At 35.5% G+C, this 16,460-nt stretch overlaps 6 protein-coding genes across 8 annotated transcripts; 2 read left to right on the forward strand and 4 right to left on the reverse strand.

The window, feature by feature from the left end:
- Positions 1-433: 433 nt before the first annotated feature.
- Positions 434-5,925, reverse strand: pall (pallbearer). Its single transcript, XM_066398422.1, has 5 exons — positions 5,706-5,925; positions 2,245-2,493; positions 2,029-2,194; positions 1,804-1,970; positions 434-1,747 (listed from the first exon to the last, which is right to left on the reverse strand). Exons 1-5 carry the CDS (start codon positions 5,805-5,807, stop codon positions 1,121-1,123), a joined length of 1,311 nt encoding a protein of 436 aa, XP_066254519.1. The 5' UTR covers positions 5,808-5,925; the 3' UTR covers positions 434-1,120.
- On the reverse strand, positions 2,610-5,447 carry Mcm10 (minichromosome maintenance 10 homolog). Its single transcript, XM_066398420.1, has one exon. The coding sequence runs from the start codon at positions 5,254-5,256 to the stop codon at positions 2,704-2,706; it is 2,553 nt and encodes an 850-aa protein (XP_066254517.1). The 5' UTR covers positions 5,257-5,447; the 3' UTR covers positions 2,610-2,703.
- Positions 5,926-6,632: 707 nt separating the features above from the next.
- On the forward strand, positions 6,633-9,917 carry l(2)05287 (WD repeat-containing protein l(2)05287). 2 transcript variants are annotated; one of them, XM_066398095.1, is made up of 12 exons: positions 6,633-6,782; positions 6,865-7,069; positions 7,281-7,543; positions 7,600-7,869; positions 7,921-8,170; positions 8,222-8,406; positions 8,459-8,616; positions 8,671-8,877; positions 8,926-9,099; positions 9,160-9,326; positions 9,390-9,572; positions 9,626-9,917. In XM_066398095.1, exons 1-12 carry the CDS (start codon positions 6,709-6,711, stop codon positions 9,719-9,721), a joined length of 2,232 nt encoding a protein of 743 aa, XP_066254192.1. In that variant the 5' UTR covers positions 6,633-6,708; the 3' UTR covers positions 9,722-9,917. The 2 variants fall into 2 exon arrangements, with proteins under 2 accessions (XP_066254192.1, XP_066254193.1); XM_066398096.1 differs by lacking the exon at positions 6,633-6,782 and having other exon boundaries at positions 6,941-7,074.
- On the reverse strand, positions 9,863-12,301 carry LOC136414219 (zinc finger protein 684-like). The gene is made up of 6 exons (XM_066398097.1): positions 12,105-12,301; positions 10,809-11,546; positions 10,571-10,746; positions 10,301-10,520; positions 10,064-10,250; positions 9,863-10,007 (listed from the first exon to the last, which is right to left on the reverse strand). The coding sequence occupies exons 1-6, from the start codon at positions 12,231-12,233 to the stop codon at positions 9,955-9,957; spliced, it is 1,503 nt and encodes a 500-aa protein (XP_066254194.1). The 5' UTR covers positions 12,234-12,301; the 3' UTR covers positions 9,863-9,954.
- Positions 12,302-12,658: 357 nt separating this feature from the next.
- DEF8 (differentially expressed in FDCP 8 homolog) lies at positions 12,659-14,545 on the reverse strand. Of its 2 annotated transcripts, XM_066398098.1 has the most exons (6): positions 14,333-14,545; positions 14,125-14,282; positions 13,950-14,072; positions 13,703-13,899; positions 13,580-13,627; positions 12,659-13,487 (listed from the first exon to the last, which is right to left on the reverse strand). In XM_066398098.1, the coding sequence occupies exons 1-6, from the start codon at positions 14,477-14,479 to the stop codon at positions 12,775-12,777; spliced, it is 1,386 nt and encodes a 461-aa protein (XP_066254195.1). In that variant the 5' UTR covers positions 14,480-14,545; the 3' UTR covers positions 12,659-12,774. The 2 variants fall into 2 exon arrangements, with proteins under 2 accessions (XP_066254195.1, XP_066254196.1); XM_066398099.1 differs by lacking the exon at positions 13,580-13,627 and having other exon boundaries at positions 12,664-13,487.
- A 208-nt stretch (positions 14,546-14,753) lies between these two features.
- Positions 14,754-16,382, forward strand: Orc2 (origin recognition complex subunit 2). Its single transcript, XM_066398406.1, has one exon. It carries the CDS (start codon positions 14,804-14,806, stop codon positions 16,337-16,339), a length of 1,536 nt encoding a protein of 511 aa, XP_066254503.1. The 5' UTR covers positions 14,754-14,803; the 3' UTR covers positions 16,340-16,382.
- The last annotated feature ends 78 nt before the right edge of the window (positions 16,383-16,460 follow it).

Genomic DNA, 16,460 nt, shown 5'->3' on the forward strand with positions numbered 1-16,460 from the left:
AGAATGACCTACGGTAATTCAAGAAGCAGAGAACAAGCTTTCTTTGATTCGTTAAGAGGCGAAGGGGATGACTCCCCAAGTACCATTGAGGAAAGGGTAAGTTTGGCCGACCAGGCAGGAACAAAATTGGCCCGGACGACACCGGTTCCCCGCCCGCGACGTTCAAATACCACCAAACTCCGCAATAATAGCCCTAATGTTCTGGATGAAGAATATCTGACAGAAGCGCTATTCATGCAGCGTTCTATGAAATTTCCGCGTCTCTCTAGGCCAAATGTTCTAATTGTATTTTGTATTTAAACATGCTGCAGGATAATAAGATCGTAGTTATCGTAATTCTCTTTTCTTTCAACTGTCCAAATCAACACAGCGAAATCTTCATTCTAAATAATTATATTAGGGATGTTACTGCAGTTAAACATTCTGTTCTATCATAAAAAGTCCATTAACACACCTTTAATTATACAATAACTTTTGTAGTTATGCACATTAGCGGTAACAAAAAATTAATAGCCGCAAATTTACATAAATGAATTATCTACAACTATATCTGTAATTTAAAATAATATATACAGTGCGATTCGCAGAGCAAAGAGACACAAAACAAGTGTGTGTTGAGGACCTCAAGACAAGCCATTTTTTCCTCAAACCTGTGGTTGTTGAGATATTGGGCTCAAAACATGTCCTTAACAAATCGTTTCATTTTAAAAGTATACAGTCAAGTTGTTGAAAAATTCATGGGGTTTATTCTGTGCCTTTGCAGTCTCAGCTAAGTACTCCGCCAAAAAAAAAAAAAAATTGACTTGTTTTATGATTCTACACGCTCCTGTTCTGGGTTCTCTGCATTGCGAATAATCTTGTATATGTTAGACTAAGGTCTATATAAAAATCAATTAATGTAGAAAACTTAATAATTTTATGATAATTGGTTATGCATATGAGCAGGGAGTTCCACTTCCTACGAAAAATATTTTTGATCACAAAGAGTTTTAGATATACCCTGCATAATTATACAGATCTAAAAAATAATACAAATTTAAATAAATGAATTGTTAAAGTAATTTTCGAGTACATCAACTTTACGCTACGATTTATTAATAAATTTGAACATTTTCCGTTTTTATTTTAAATCGATGTCCTCCTCCATCTTCCTTTTGCGAATTTTATACTCCTTCATCGGTGTGCCAATCAAGTTCTCAAGAAACGTGTGAAATGTTTTAGCATCTTTCGGGTTTTCCGGCTTTTTTCCTTTCTGAACACTCGCATCAGGGCCTTTATCACAACTCTCTAAATTCGACACATTTAACGTAATATCCTTCATGAGCACGTTCGATTGTAGAGTCCCAGACGACAAACTCGGTATGATACGATTATTAATGCGTTTCAAAGGCACCTCCGGAATTAAAGACGAATATTTGCGTTTGCGATTCACATCCAAATAATTTTTGGGTAAAATATGAGTCGTTCTTGGTTTGATGTTGGATGTAAACGTAGGAGTTTGAGAGTTACAAGCAGGGACGTTGAACAACGAACTATTAGACGAAGTTTTCAGCAGGATTTCATCCCTGGCTCTCACAAGTTCAGCAGTGAGGTCCTTGTATTTCTGTTCCCAATCATCCATGTTTTTCTTGAGATCTGTTAAAGTCGCCTCTTGCTCGGCAATTTTGGAGTTTTGTTCCTGGAGTTTACGCTCCTGGCCGCGTAGCTTTACAGCCTGGATGTGAAGTTTGGTGTTTTGTTTGCGCACCTATAAGGGTATACGAAAACTTAATCTCAGTTAACAAAAGTTAATGAAAAACGAACCCTAGTATCAAGTTTCAGCGTATTCCGAATCAAAGAAGTAATACGATGTTTCTGAGACTTGGTGACCATCTTGAGTTTGCGAATTTCTGAAGTTAAAGTTGTAGGAACAGGCTGCTGGAGGAAGATTCTGGGTTTTGAGACGGAGGCAAGTTGTTTGTACAAGACTCCTACGCAGTGCGACAAAACATTCATAAAATAAGGAACTGGTGGCACATTCACTATTACCTGTCTTCAATTCCATTTGCTCCCTACATTTCGGTAAAATGTACTCATCGAAATGCTCTATAGCCATACTGCTCAAGTCTCTCAACTCTTGTAAAAGCTGGTGAGACCTGGCTGGCACTTTATCGCTTAACACTATATCTAAGATCCTCTTTATCTCATCTAATACCTAAAAATATCCCTCTTTGATATTTTAAGTTACTTTGGTTTGAAACCAACCTTCCCAGGTATAAAACAAATGAGCTTGTTGTCAATATAGCGCATGTAGGTCATATTGAGCATGCTGAGTCTCGTTTCTACCGCTTGCAGGATATCGCAATGTTTCGCACATGGGTGATTCCTCCTTTCAGATTCGCGCCTCGGTAGAGCCGCTTTGACTCGCTTGTAGATTGCGGAATTGCGCTTTTCCAGCCGAATGAAACCACGAGAGAGGAGCTCGCCTCCCATTTCATTAAATTTTTTACATACCTGACACAAGAAATGTTCATTTTTCATTCACCATAATGGTAGGAAGTGAGTTGTACAATAAATAAAAAAAACCTGATATATGAAGAAAAATTGTATGTATTATTATAACACTGGGTAAATAAATTGTCCGATAATACATCTTCGTCATGAACTTAATAATACAATAAAATTAAATAACATAAAGATTTTCTTATTATAAACGGCCAAAGTTCAACTATCATTCGGTACTAAGAGATCCAAATTGGCATCGCAAACTTCGGAATTAACAAACTTTTGCTCTCCTCCCCTAACTGATAACTTATGCTGCACTAGTGCCACCTTTTCCTTCATCATACCAGTCTTCTCCCATTTGGAGCTTCCACAGTTGCCACAAGGCTTTGTAGGAACAAATTCTATAGTAACAGTCCGGTTCTGACAATTTCCGCATTTATAGAACCTCTTCATGGCATCAAAAACCTTCAACTGATGCCCTTCACTCTTGCACATGTCTGAAGCAGAAAAGCTCACATACTTGCACTTAAGACACTTCACAGCTTTGCATTTCACTTTGTGAGTGTTTATCATCTTCTCCTCCATCCTTTCTTTGACCTCTAGTTTTTTGAAGTATTTCTCCTTTTCCACATTATCATGAGCTTCAAGTAAATGAGCGTTAATTGAAGTCATAGCCATCATTTTCTTGAATCTATCAGAGATAAACTCACTTTCTTGTAGTTTGGATTTTTTGGCTGCATTGACGGCAGTTTCAGCGCAATTTTCTAATGGGCGTTTTTTGCAGGTTTTAGTACAGTTGGGGTCAGCTTTTTTGATGGGGCCATGCCTCTGAATATATTTCACTGCATTCAGTTTAGCTCTATTGACATGTCTTGATGTCACTGGTTGATTTAAATCAATAAGACCACCTTTTCCAAAACCAGAAAGCATTGGAATTCCCATGCAAAGATTGTCCAATGCAGAGAGAGACTTAACTAGAGGATTTTTTTTGGCGATTTCTATCTTCTCATTTGTCTCACCTGATTTGTTGGAATTTGCAGAGGGAGATTTAATTAAAGTGTTTTGTGCAAGATTTTTAGTAGCAATCTCATCTGTTTTGTTCAATTTTAAATTGTTCTGAGGAGTTGTTTTAATATTTGAGACTGGCAAATCGTTTTCTTCATCAGTATAGTTAAGTTCAGTTTCAAATTCCTCAAGTGAGATTAATCCTGAATTTTCACTTTCAGGCTGAGCAGCACCATGTGAAATCTTAGAAGCTTTTAGTTTTGTTATAACTGATAAAGTTGTAGCTTTGCTTTCATCCATTGTGATTGTTTCTGAAACTTTACCAGAAAATTTGCTTTTGCTTTCAATGTTGGTAAATAAATCTCCTTTTAGATTGTATTTTGCTTTTGTGCTAGTAGCTGGAGTAACATCTTCATTTTTAGCTTTAAGTTTGTTTATAACATCTAGAGCTGTAGCTTTAGAACTATCAGTGGTAACTTCATTGGACCTCATTCCAGAAAACTCTGTCTTGCTTTCTAAACTTCCTCCTAATTTTTTCAGCAATTCCAAGTCTTTAGCTCTTTCTGCTGGGTTTACATCAAGCATTCTAGCAGCTCCCTTTTGTTTCTTTCTAATTTTATCTTTCACACTTACACTTGCCAGACTACCATTTAAACTTAATTTTTGCATAATGCTATTCTCCCTTGCCTCCAATTTACGATTTTTCTTAGCAGGTATTGCCATGTATGATTTCCCTGCATAAAATACCTCATTTTTTCCTAGCACTTTATTGCGAAGATTAACCAATCCTTTGCCCACAAAATTAGCTTGCAGCTCTGACCTTTTGCTACACTTTTGATATTCCTGTTTAATATGATAAATACAGAACTCACACCTACTTAAATTTACTACAGCTGTACATTTTTCCCCATTTTTCTTTGTGCTTTTACATATTCCGAAATCCTTGGAATCCCCAAAAATCATAACTCTTTGAGCAGTGTCTATTGATAAAGCTGCAATATCTTTAGATCCTTCTCGTCTTTCCAATTGACTAGGGTTTAAAACTCCCACAACACTGCCGACATGAGTTTTCCATAAATCAGAATGAGCACCTTTAAATAAAAACAAACTAACAATCTTAATGTCATCTTTAAGGTCACTTAATGTCCAAATGGAGTATTGAGTTCCTTTTTGTGAGGTTTTTGGAGGTGATTTGCTAACAATTACCCCACAAATTACCCAGTCTTTTTCTTTCAAATTACCCAATGATATTTGCTTTTCCAAAGTGCTAAAAGGAACTGCTAGACGGTTTTCCATCTTCTCTCCAAGCATTGATAAGGGGATTTTAGGGTTTATAATTCGCATCCCAAAAACTGGATCCATATAAACATCTTTTACAGTTTCTAAAGCTGGTTTGGGTTTAAATATGTTTGTTTTTGTTGAAGAGGTCCAAGTAGAGACACGTTGCTTAGGAGCCCCATAATGACTTCGTGAAATGGAGTTTGCTTCTATAGAACTTAAGTTATGCTTAATTTCTCGCCCACACTCATTGTACTTTTGATCCTGATAGTTGCGATTACCTTCATCATCAGACGAGTCTGTGTCGCCACTATGCACGGCATTATTTTCCTTACTGAGGGTGGTTTTTAGGGGAAGTTTAAGGTTGCTTTCGAACTGGAATAAGTCCGTCTCTTTGAGGGTGGTTGTTTTGGGGTTGGGAACTGTATCTTCCGACTGATCTGTGATTGCTGCCACTAGGGCGTCTAGTAAATCTTTCTGTTGCGACATTTTGTGTTTATATGTTTTTTAAAAATAGGTATTTTCTGCACAATAATTAATAATATAACAATTTTTTGTTGGCGCCAAGAACATGAGTTTTAACATGACCTCTAATGTCAAAATCATAAGGTAAACAAAATGAAAATTCTTAGTGGTGACATCTAGTGGTAAAACTGACTTCTCTGCTTTCGCTGTTGAGAGGTGATTGGGGCGCTGTTAAAGAGCTAGCAGAGTTTTATGGAAGCGAACTCGATCGTGCTCGAATTTTTTGAAAATACCATTCATGCTTTCTTTGTACTTGTTTATTGCATTGTAAACAAAACTAATGCGCAAAATCAAACCGTACTTGGCTCTAAGTATTAAAAAATACTAAATATTATAGATTAATACATAGATTTGTCGTCTAATAAACCTTTTTTTGGGGTTTAAATTGAGAATCAGAGGCAAGGACTACTTACTATCCGGTTCTTGGCAATTTCCTCGTATGTAAGAAAGGAAAATATCTTTTCTAGGGCAATTTCTGGCAGCATCAGTAGAAATGGGTATCGTAATTGAGCCATGACTGCTTCCCAGAACGATCACCACCCTTTTACTGTTCGTACCTTAAAAACTTGTTCTACACCCGGAAACTGGGGTTTACAACGTAAAAATGCTTTAAATTATTGAAAAAAGTAAAGAAAATTACACAAAGATACGATCTTCGCTAAATGTAACAAAATCTTCTTTCTTACTGCTAATCTGGAATCAATAGGGAATTGACGTTTGAATGTCAAAATCAACTGATTTTTGTCAAGTTGGGGGACATTAGTTTCTTCTTTAATTTGTATGAATTAAAACTGTGAGAGTTATTTCATTAATCCTTTTCGGTTTGCTTTTAATTATTTAATGATGCGTAAAACATGTTTCGTAAAAGGAAGACGGAGATGGAGGTTATGTAAACTGTACAATATCGACAACAAAAAATCACGTGATAAGTTTTCGTATGTGTGGCAAGGCCGTGCACATTTGAATCGAATTGAACTTTCAGAACATGTACAGAACTTTCAGATTCGTTTTTTATAGCTCTTTTGTTATTTTTCTAAAACAGTCGATGATAAAAAATTATATTTAACTTAAATTGCCGAAGAGCTGTAAATCAGATTCTTTAACAGAAGGGGTCGAATTTCTTTGCAGCAAAACCCAAAAAAAATACTGGCATCACTTATTTCTTCTTAATTAAAATAAATATCTTTCTGACCATTTTTAGTTAGCAGAGATCTCTACGATGGACGATATTCTTGCTTTTCTAAAAGAAATGTCTTTAGGCTCAGGCGTCAATTTGGCAACGTTGGAGACCCACGTGTTTTGTTTGAAACATTTGAGAACACAAATATAACCTCAAAAAATAAAACATGTTTTTGTTTCCTAACGTTCTAAGTTTCTAACTTTATTTTCTTTTTTCCCAATAATTAGACTTGCAAAATGGACATTTCCCTTGATTTTATAGCCGGCGCTTCTATAGTTAAGCTAAAACCCCTATTTTCAATCAATGGCGAGTAAGTAAACCTTCATAATTAGCACTTCTTATAAACTGTTAGTCCAGTAAATCTTTGCAATTATCCTATTCTATGCTTCTAGAACTGTATTTATTGCCTCGAAGAAATCGGTGTATCAGTACAACACCAAAACAGGCAAATTAATCCATGAGTTCACAGGTTGTAATGCAGATATTATTGGTATGAGCTTCCAGATCATCAACAGCTTAGAGTGTATAGTGGCATGCTCTAAAACAGGCAAAATAATAATATGGAAAATCACTAATAAAATAGAGTTGTTTGAATTGGTAAGGTACTTACAAATATTTATGTTATCTTTAATCAAGGGGTAGATTACTGTTGAAATTTTTATACATTGAAATACCTCAAAATACTTTAGAAATATCTAAAAAATAATATCTTAAGATACTTTGCAATGCCTTAAGTATGTGTGCTAAAATATCTCAGTGACCTACCATTTACCTTTACTATTTTTAATAATTTCAATCCCTTCTGTAGCAAATTCCCAAACGTAATGTCACCAGCTTTCACTTACTTTCTGGAAACATGACAGTTGGTCTGCAAGCCCTTATAGCTTACCGAACGAAAAAGAAAGGAACCAAATTTTGCTTAATCAACACAAAGAAACTAGACATCCACACTGTGCTTTTAAAAATCCCAAAAACTGACTTTCACATTGATGTTTGCCAAGACAAATATTTTTCAGTTGTTGTTGAGAATTTTGTGCACTTCTTTAGTTTGTCAAGTTTCACTCTTAGCAGGTAATTGTACTACCAAAACCTACTTCCTTAGTCACACTTATTTATGAATATTTCAGTTATCAAATGGCCAAAAATAGTAGAAAGTTTACTTGTGTGTCTTGTCACCCACAAGAAGAAGCTGTACTCACTGGGGATGATACAGGTAGAGTTGTTTTTTGGCAAAATCTTTTTGGTAAGAAAACTCAGGCAATTTATCACTGGCACAATTTACCAGTAAAATGTCTGGCCTTTTCTACTTTGGGCAGTTATTTCTATAGTGGGGCCAATGAAGCTGTTCTAGTGAAGTGGCAGATTGACAACCCTAAAATCAGACAGTTTTTGCCAAGGTACGCAAGTATCTGTACTTAATATTCTCATATAATAATGATTTTTTAAAGATTGCCTGGAGGGTTAGTGCAACTTGCAGTGTCAGACAATAACGCCTATGTAGCAGTTGCAACAACTGACAATGCAGTGAGAATAATTGATTCAAGAATGAATCAATTAACCCTTATTCAACATTTAGTAGTTGGAAGTCAGTTTGAGTGTGGGATTATATACGACCCAATAACACGAGCTTTAGTGATGAATGGAAATGTTGGATGTGTGCAATTTTACTCACCTATTGACCACTCTTTATTATACAATGTATGTGTATTTATATTGGGACTTTGATTTTATGTACTTAGACTTGTATAGGTTGATATTGTGGGTCAAAATAAACTGACTTCAGAGAGAGAATGTGACTTGGAGAATACAGATTTGAAGAAAATTGCATTGAGCCGCAGTGGAAATTGGCTTGGGACAGTTGAAGAAAGGAAAGATGGGGAACAGTTGAAGGAATTGAGGCTGAAATTTTGGTTTTTTAATAAGGAAAAGCAGACGTTAGTTCAGATTTTTACTAGAAAGATTTAGTGTAAAATTCAATAATTTTAGATATGAATTGAATACTTCAGTTGAATTTCCTCATGAGGCGTCAATCAGTGACATACAATTTCAGCCAATATCTTCAGAAGATACTTTAAAGTGCATCACTATAGGCAATGACAAGACTTTTAAAATGTGGCAAATTGCTGAATTTGTTACAGTTCATAGTAAGCTAATTTTAGAGACGTTAATAAAAAGAATAAATTTTCATTGTTTGATAGGGAGAAGCCTAATTTGGAAATGCGTCAGCATAGGATCATTTCGAGGCATGCTTTGCAGAGGTCTATCATTTTCCCTTGATGGTTCATTATTTGCTTTGGGTTTTGGTGCCATTTTGACTATATGGGCTACAGAAAACTGCGAACTTAAAAGCTCCTTATTGCACTCAGAGTTTAAGGAAGACATCCGGTTCGTACAGTTCGGACATGGTAAGTTTGATTTGATGTTTTAAGCGGTTTCTGAAAATTTGATTCAAGGAAGACAGTGCCACCTTGTAGTAACTGCGAGCAAGTCACATTTGTGTGTTTGGAATATATTAACTTTGACCATGAGCTGGGTGGTGCCTCTTAGTAAAGTGAGTCTTTTGGTTTCTGACCCTTTATCGCCTTATATGCTTGTCCTATGTAAAGTCGAAAAATCTAGATATAAATGTAAGTTTTGGTTTTGCACAAATAGGAAAAATTTACTGATTTTTATGTAAAAATCTATAGTGTGCGTGTTTGAACCTTCTTCTCCAAACCTCATATATTCAAGCAATAAATTGCTGCCGAAAAGCAAACAAATCGTAGCCGCCGCTTTCGTTCCGCACGCTCACACCTCAGACTCAAAACTGCAATGGTATGAGCGTTCCAATCTATTCCTCATCACCTCAACTAATGTAAGTTCTCGATTAATAAATTGCTTGCAAGTTTAAATGCCAACTCTTGAATGTTTCTCAAAGGAATTATATCGATTGAATAAAAGTGGAGATTTACTTTTCGATAAAGATGGCCCTGCTGAAGATCTCTCGGAAGAAATGTCTGTGTTTAGGAAGATGAAGCCTCAAGTTCAAAGCAGTGACGTCAAGCAAGGTATTAAGCAGCATTTGTTCCCCAGAGATATGAATTATAAAGGGTATAAAGAGGTAAGGGAGAGTTTTGAATCGTTTTGATTTTGTGTAATTGTTCTATTTTTTAGTATTTGGAAGCTCCTATTGAGACCTTGCCTCCAATTAGACTATTGGCTGAATCTTTGTTGAAAAGTCTTATTTTGCAGAGGGAAGAGTCATCATAGTGTTATTGTACATAAAATGTGTGAGATTAAGTACTATTAGTTGCGTGATCTTCCAGATTACGTTATTCAGCGCCAGATGAATCGAGTTAAAAACTATGAAGGCAAAGCAAAGATTTTCCATGCCAAAAACTGAGACTAATTGCACGTGTTTATTGTATAAATAAAAAAAAACATAAATAAGATGTTTCCTTAACAATATCAGACTTTTAATCCATATTTACTTTATAAAACCTCTACATGGCATCGGCTCGAGTTACGGGTACCCTTTCCGCGGTTTCTCCTCGTCCTTGATACAAGACAAATTTAGTCTATTCACCTCTTATTTCCAACGTTCCCACTTACCTCGTAACATAATCCCATGCTGCTTCAACAAATGTCTTTTTCTAGACGTAAAATTCATTTCAGTCCCGCAATATTCGCAGGTATATTTCTTCCGCTTAATCCCTTCTTCTCTGATTTTGTGGCGCTTTAAATGCTTTCTTAGCTCGCCTTCTGTGTACATTTTGCCGCATTTTGGACACGGCTTCTTCTGCGATTAATAATAAAAAATGAACGAAAACATTTAATATAATTAAGTACCTCTCCATGACTATCTTTTCGATGCCTCAATAAGGTTCCATTACAGCTAAAAGCTTTGCCGCAAATCTCACAGGAAAACGGTCTTTCTCCTGTATGCCACTGCCTAATGTGCGTTTCTAAATAGTGTTTTTCGTAAAATTGTTTGCCGCAGTAGTTGCAAGTACATGTGGGTTTTTTTAAGTGCACTTTGCGTCTGTGCAGAATCAAACCTCCAATTTGCCTAGAATTTTAAGATAAAAATCGATATTTGTCCGAAAGAAAAATACGAACGTGTATGATTTATCCGGACAAATTTCACAAACATATCCCTTTTCTCCTTTATGTATCCTTTGATGTATTATTAGATTTTTTTCACGATAAAACTTTCTGGGACAAAGATCGCAAGTAAAGCGCTTTTTCACTTGAGCCTTGTCTGAATGATGGTACCGCCTGTGCGCCACAAAATTCTACAATAATATTATGATAGGTTCAATGTACAATAACCTTTACATATGTATAATATTAATACTTGTCGAGTTCCGTTGATGACTCTGCCGCAATCGGGACATAAACAGCTAATTTTATCAGGTTTATCCGTCTTTCTATGTACAGTTGTCATGTGTGAATTATAGTTTTGACGTGCCTTAAATAACTTCCCGCAAATTGGGCATAACCTTGGGCCTTCAGCAGAGCCTTCTGCATTATCTAATATCTTTCCGCCCTTCTCATCAGGTTCTTTTTTAAAATTTTCAAACGGAATGTCTGAGTCTGAGTTCTCTGAGGATGAATAATGATGTTTAATATCTTTTTTCCTGGTTTTTCTTCTATGAACCCGCCGCGCACGAGTCAATGGTTTCCTTTTAATCTCTTTCTTGACCATCATCACTTTTGTTTCCTCCAAAGAATCCTCAGAAGAAGCATTTTCTTCAATGTTATTATCCCAGTCACTATCACTTTGATCAAATTTAGTCCCTGGGACAAGTTTAAAGTCCCCATTCTTTACAGCCACATCAGGCTTTATTTCCACTTTTTCATCTTCACTCTCGCTAACCTCGACTAACAACTTCTTGCTGCAGGGAGAATCAGGTTTAGCCTCTCCATTAAGGTCATCACAACTGACAAATAAGGGATCTTGTAGCTGAATTTCATGACGTTTTTTTAGCTCAATGTGTGCTATGAGCACTTGCTGTCTAAATGAGAGAGCAGCTTGGAGGGCTTGGAAGCACGTCTGGCAGATGTGTTTAGGGAAGAGATCAGTTTCAGATACCTTAAAAGATTAAAATCAAAACTACTATTAAAGAAATTTTTTATATCTATTTGAGGAAATATCTTTTTATTAGCATCTAAGTATGGATTATGGCTATGCCTTACAAAGCACAAGAATTGCCTCACTCATTAGTCTGCTATAAGTTTTAGAAAGTGAATCAATAATTCATCAAAAGAAGGAAGAGCATATGAAGTGTTAAAGGAAATATGAAGAAATCACATAAGTGGTAGGATCTCGAGCTTGATAATTTGATTTTTTGTAAAATTGAAGTTTTTATGGTTTAAAAACTTTAAAGATGATATAAACAGGCAGCTAACTAATAGAATCTTTAATTAAATTAATAAAATCTTCAATTCAAAGTAGAAGAATTCTTAAAGTCTTTGATACCAAATTTGTAGTTTATCTCCCACTCAGGTACTCTTTCAGTGAACTTTACAAGTTTATAAGAATTGCTGAGTAATTTACAATATATTTAATAACTTAATTAACGCAAACCTGGCAATTGCATTACACTATAATTCTTAGTAACGAACTAAAATATCTCTGAAAGTAACCTACCTCAATGGAAGCCACTTCTTTGATTCCCTGTAACACATTCTTCTGGTCAATAACTACTGTTTCGACTTCAATTAGGTCACTTAGAATGTATTGGAGCAGACAAGTCCTGCATTCAGTACTATTTTCCATTTTTTATTCACATTTACTAAAAAATATAATTTCTAAACAATTTAAAGGTTTCTTTTATGGGTTGTTTTGTTTACCGTTTTTTTATTTACAAACGTCATTTTGACAATCAGCTGATTCAAATGTTGATGTCAAGAATGCTGTGTAGTATGCGAAGTGTTAGCGTAATTTAATTCTACAGAACAAGATTGTAAAGATTGTCATAATATTTTCTTACATGATAATTTTGTTACTTTCAATTTTGAAATAATTATTTGGGTTTAAAATAAGAATAGGAAATAAAACACTTAAAACTTTAGAGTAGGTATAATTTGAACGTGAACAAAATCAGAATAGTCTAGATTAAGATACCTACAATATTTTTTTAATTTATTTTTTTAATAAAATAAAATTAATTAAAACATATAATCGTTGTTAATATTGTTCACTAGCCGGATCGGTGTTTATTATATAGCAGAACCAACTAAACATTACACAGAAGACGCATTGTTATAGACAATAAATAACATTACTAAAAATGTGATGGCATCAATTTTCTATTCTCTTACTTAAATTTACTACTATTCTCAGAATTAGTTTTCCCTTGAGCCCCATTATTATTCGTCTCCTCCTTCTCATTCAGTTCCTGTCTCTTTCTAAACCTTGCACACCTCGGACATCCATCTTTCCTCCTCTCATAACAATTTTTGTGAAACACTCCTTTACACCCCTCACAGATAACCGCGGTCAACACAAAAGGAAACAAAATCTCCTCGTTTTTGCATACCTCACATATGTGCCCCCTGCCTTTACAAATCTCACACTCGCATTTAATATGTTTCATGTAAATATCCACTAAATTATGTAATTTTGAAGGCAAGTCTCCTGAATATGCGTCCATTAAATCTTGCAAACTATACAAATCTACAGTTTCAATTAAGTGAGGTCTGTCGCACTTCCACAATAGGTGTTGGTCAATGGAGTTACGGCACACTAATAAATATCTCCTGATGCCTTGTAATTCCCGCCTAAGACGCTTGACTAAACTCAATTCTTGCACTCGGGAAAATAGCTTTGGATTGAGTTTTTCTAGGTTTATAATTGGTTTTTCTGCCGTCACCTTTAGGAGCTGAAGACTTGCTTGGCAAACTGGATGTGCTTTAAAATCCCAATTATGGATTACACGTGCGGGTATTATTGCTGAACTATTCCAGTGACAGGCAGAACAGTAATATAGGCCATTGTAGTCGCAGCGGCGGATGTCTGACCATTCTTTATCTATTGTAGAATTAATTTAAACTTCATTTAAACCCAGAGTTTCTAACGCAGTTTAAAATTTCATTTTACAAATAAACATTCTTTAGAATTACCTGAGAAAAGCAATTTACCCAAGCAACTTACTACACCCTCAGGGACAGCTAGCAGACAAAATTTAACCATTATTATACATTTATTGCCAGCAATAATAATAATATGTAATGACAAATACTCACTCAAAACCAGATGGGCATTGCACTCGGCACACAAATATTTTTGAGCAGACATGCCTAACTCAGGGCAAATATTGAACTCATATTGTCCTTTTTCACATGCAATTACATGGGCACACTCCCTCACAATGGACCCCATGCACTTGTAATGACATGCATAGCTGCAGTCTTCACACATGTACCATGCTTGAACTACACTCCTGTAAGGGTAGGTCTTGAATTATTTTATTATAAATAAGAGGTAATTTACCATATAGTTCCTGTGCAGTGATCACAGTAGCGATAGTTAGTGCTCTTTAATAAGGACTGGAGCTTTAAATGATGGCCTTTTATTGATCTATTTGAAACAACGTTTGATTTGTTTTGTGGATGTCTGTGAAATAATTTTTTACATTATTTTATTAAATATGTTTTTGCACATTTACTGAGGGTCTGTCATGGCCTCTCTAAACTCTTCCAATTTTAGTCTAAGTTCAATTAAATGCCTTACAAGCACCTTTCTTTCCAATGAATATTGAGGGTTTTCTAGTATTAAATCCTTACAGCTCTCAATAGCTTTTACAAGGTCCTCTTCATTAGCTTCCTAATATAATAGTCACAGTATACATAGCAGGAACAAAGGAATGTATTTACCTTATTTAAAGCTGACTGCAGCTCCTCTGAGATTAGATTTGGAGGCACAACTTGATCAATTCCTTCACTGATTGATGTTGCTCCTGAGAGAGTGGGAGCTGGACTGATTGATGTTAGAAATCTTGTGATATCTTCTTGGACATTCATGTTGAGTAATACATTGATAAAAAAAACATTACTTATTAATATGTTGTTGTTTTAAGACGATTTCTCGGTGTTGTATCTAGAATTTTATCATTACGAAAATGTAAATAAAAATCAGCTGTTTGAGGTGTCACTGTGACGTCATGTCAAAAAAACTCTTGCTTGGAAATATACGAACTATTATTCTCTCTTTTTTACTTATAGCCGTAATGAGGGACAACACCATTTCCTAATACTTATCTAAATGTTTTGGCGGAAACTCAAATTTATAACCTCATTTTCGAAGTATACGTTTCCTAAATTTCTTTACATCAAAAAAGCCTTAAAATGTCCAGTACAAATACCCCAACAACACCGCTGCGTAGAACCTCTCGTGTGTTGAAACCCAGCTTAAAAGCCGTGGAATCGGAATCCGTTTCTAAACTTAAAATCTCTGGTTTTGTACACACTTTTACAAGTAGTGATGAAGAGCCCCAGTTCAGTGATGAAGACCTGGAGACACCTGAGAAACCTAAGCTGTTGCATGAAGACGAAGCTATTAAAGGTAAGGACATGTTCACCTTTAAGAAAACAAAACAGCGAGAAAACTTAGCTGAGAAAATTCAAGAGGCCCTTGTTAAGACTCCTCATGTAGTTCGATCTAAAATGAAGCACAAGCTGAAGGCTGTTTTCGAAGATAGTGGGAGCGAGTATGAGGTTTCTGAAGAAGAAAGTTCTTCATGTAATAGTGATAATAGTAATGAATCCTCTGAAGAGGATGTTAAGAAAGTTAAACCCAAAGGAGAAGTAATGAAGTTTGACAATGTTAAAACCACAACCAGAGGCCGGATAGTTAAACCTAATAGTAAATATACTATTGACACTGAGGAGTACTTTGCAAACTCTGGGTCAAACAAAATTAAGACTTCAAACAACACTTTAGATAAGTTGCAAACCCCACGTCTACCTCAGTATGAACTGCAGAAACTGTTGTCCAACAAACAATTCTCATCAGAGCATTCTATAGCAATAAAAAAGCTTACTATGAGCTACAAAAGGAACTTCATTAAGTGGCTATATATTTTAAAACAGAACTTTTCAATTCTTTTATATGGATTAGGCTCAAAAAAGAACATACTCTCTAGCTTCCATAAAGAATACTTGCAAGATGATCCAGTTATAGTTGTGAATGGCTTTTTCCCTTCTTTAACTGTAAAGAACATTTTGGACAACATTATTCAAGACTTATTGGAGCTGAAAGACTGCCCCTTAAGTTTACATGATGCAACTGACTTAATAATCCATGAAACCAAAAGTAGGGGCATTTATATTTATTTACTTATAAACAACATTGAGGCATTACGAAGCATGAAAGGTCAAAAAATCTTGGCAACCCTTGCCAATAGCCCCAATATCCACTTGATAGCCAGTATAGATCATATAAATGCCCCTCTAATTTGGGACCACAACACATTGAGCAAATTCAACTTTACATGGTGGGATGTAACTTCCTTCCTTACATACCAACATGAGACTGAATGTGAGATGTCTTCAATGACCCAGCAAAATAGCGCTTTAGCCTTATCTTCTCTGCGCAATGTCTTCCTGTCATTAACTCAAAACTCTAAGGCGATTTACTTGAAAATAGCAAAACACCAGCTGGAACATTCCAAGCAGTATTATCAGGGTATGGCGTTTAAGGACTTGTATATGGCGTGTCGGGAAGGGTTTATCGTAAGTTCAGACTTGGCTCTTAGAGCTCAGTTGAGTGAGTTTATCGATCACAAGATGGTGAAGAGTAAAAGGTCGACAGAAGATGGGACTGAGTATTTGGTTATTCCATTGAATAATGCGGTTTTGGCGCAATTTATTGACGAAAATTAGTAGCTTTTGTGCGTGGAAGGGAGTTTAAGTGATATTCATGTTTTTCTTATAAGTATATATGTATGTATTAAATTATTAAGTCAATAAATTATTTTCTTGGGAATATGGAGGTATTAAATTC

Source organism: Euwallacea similis, chromosome 17 (assembly GCF_039881205.1).
Source record: "Euwallacea similis isolate ESF13 chromosome 17, ESF131.1, whole genome shotgun sequence".
NCBI classification, from domain to species: domain Eukaryota; kingdom Metazoa; phylum Arthropoda; class Insecta; order Coleoptera; family Curculionidae; genus Euwallacea; species Euwallacea similis.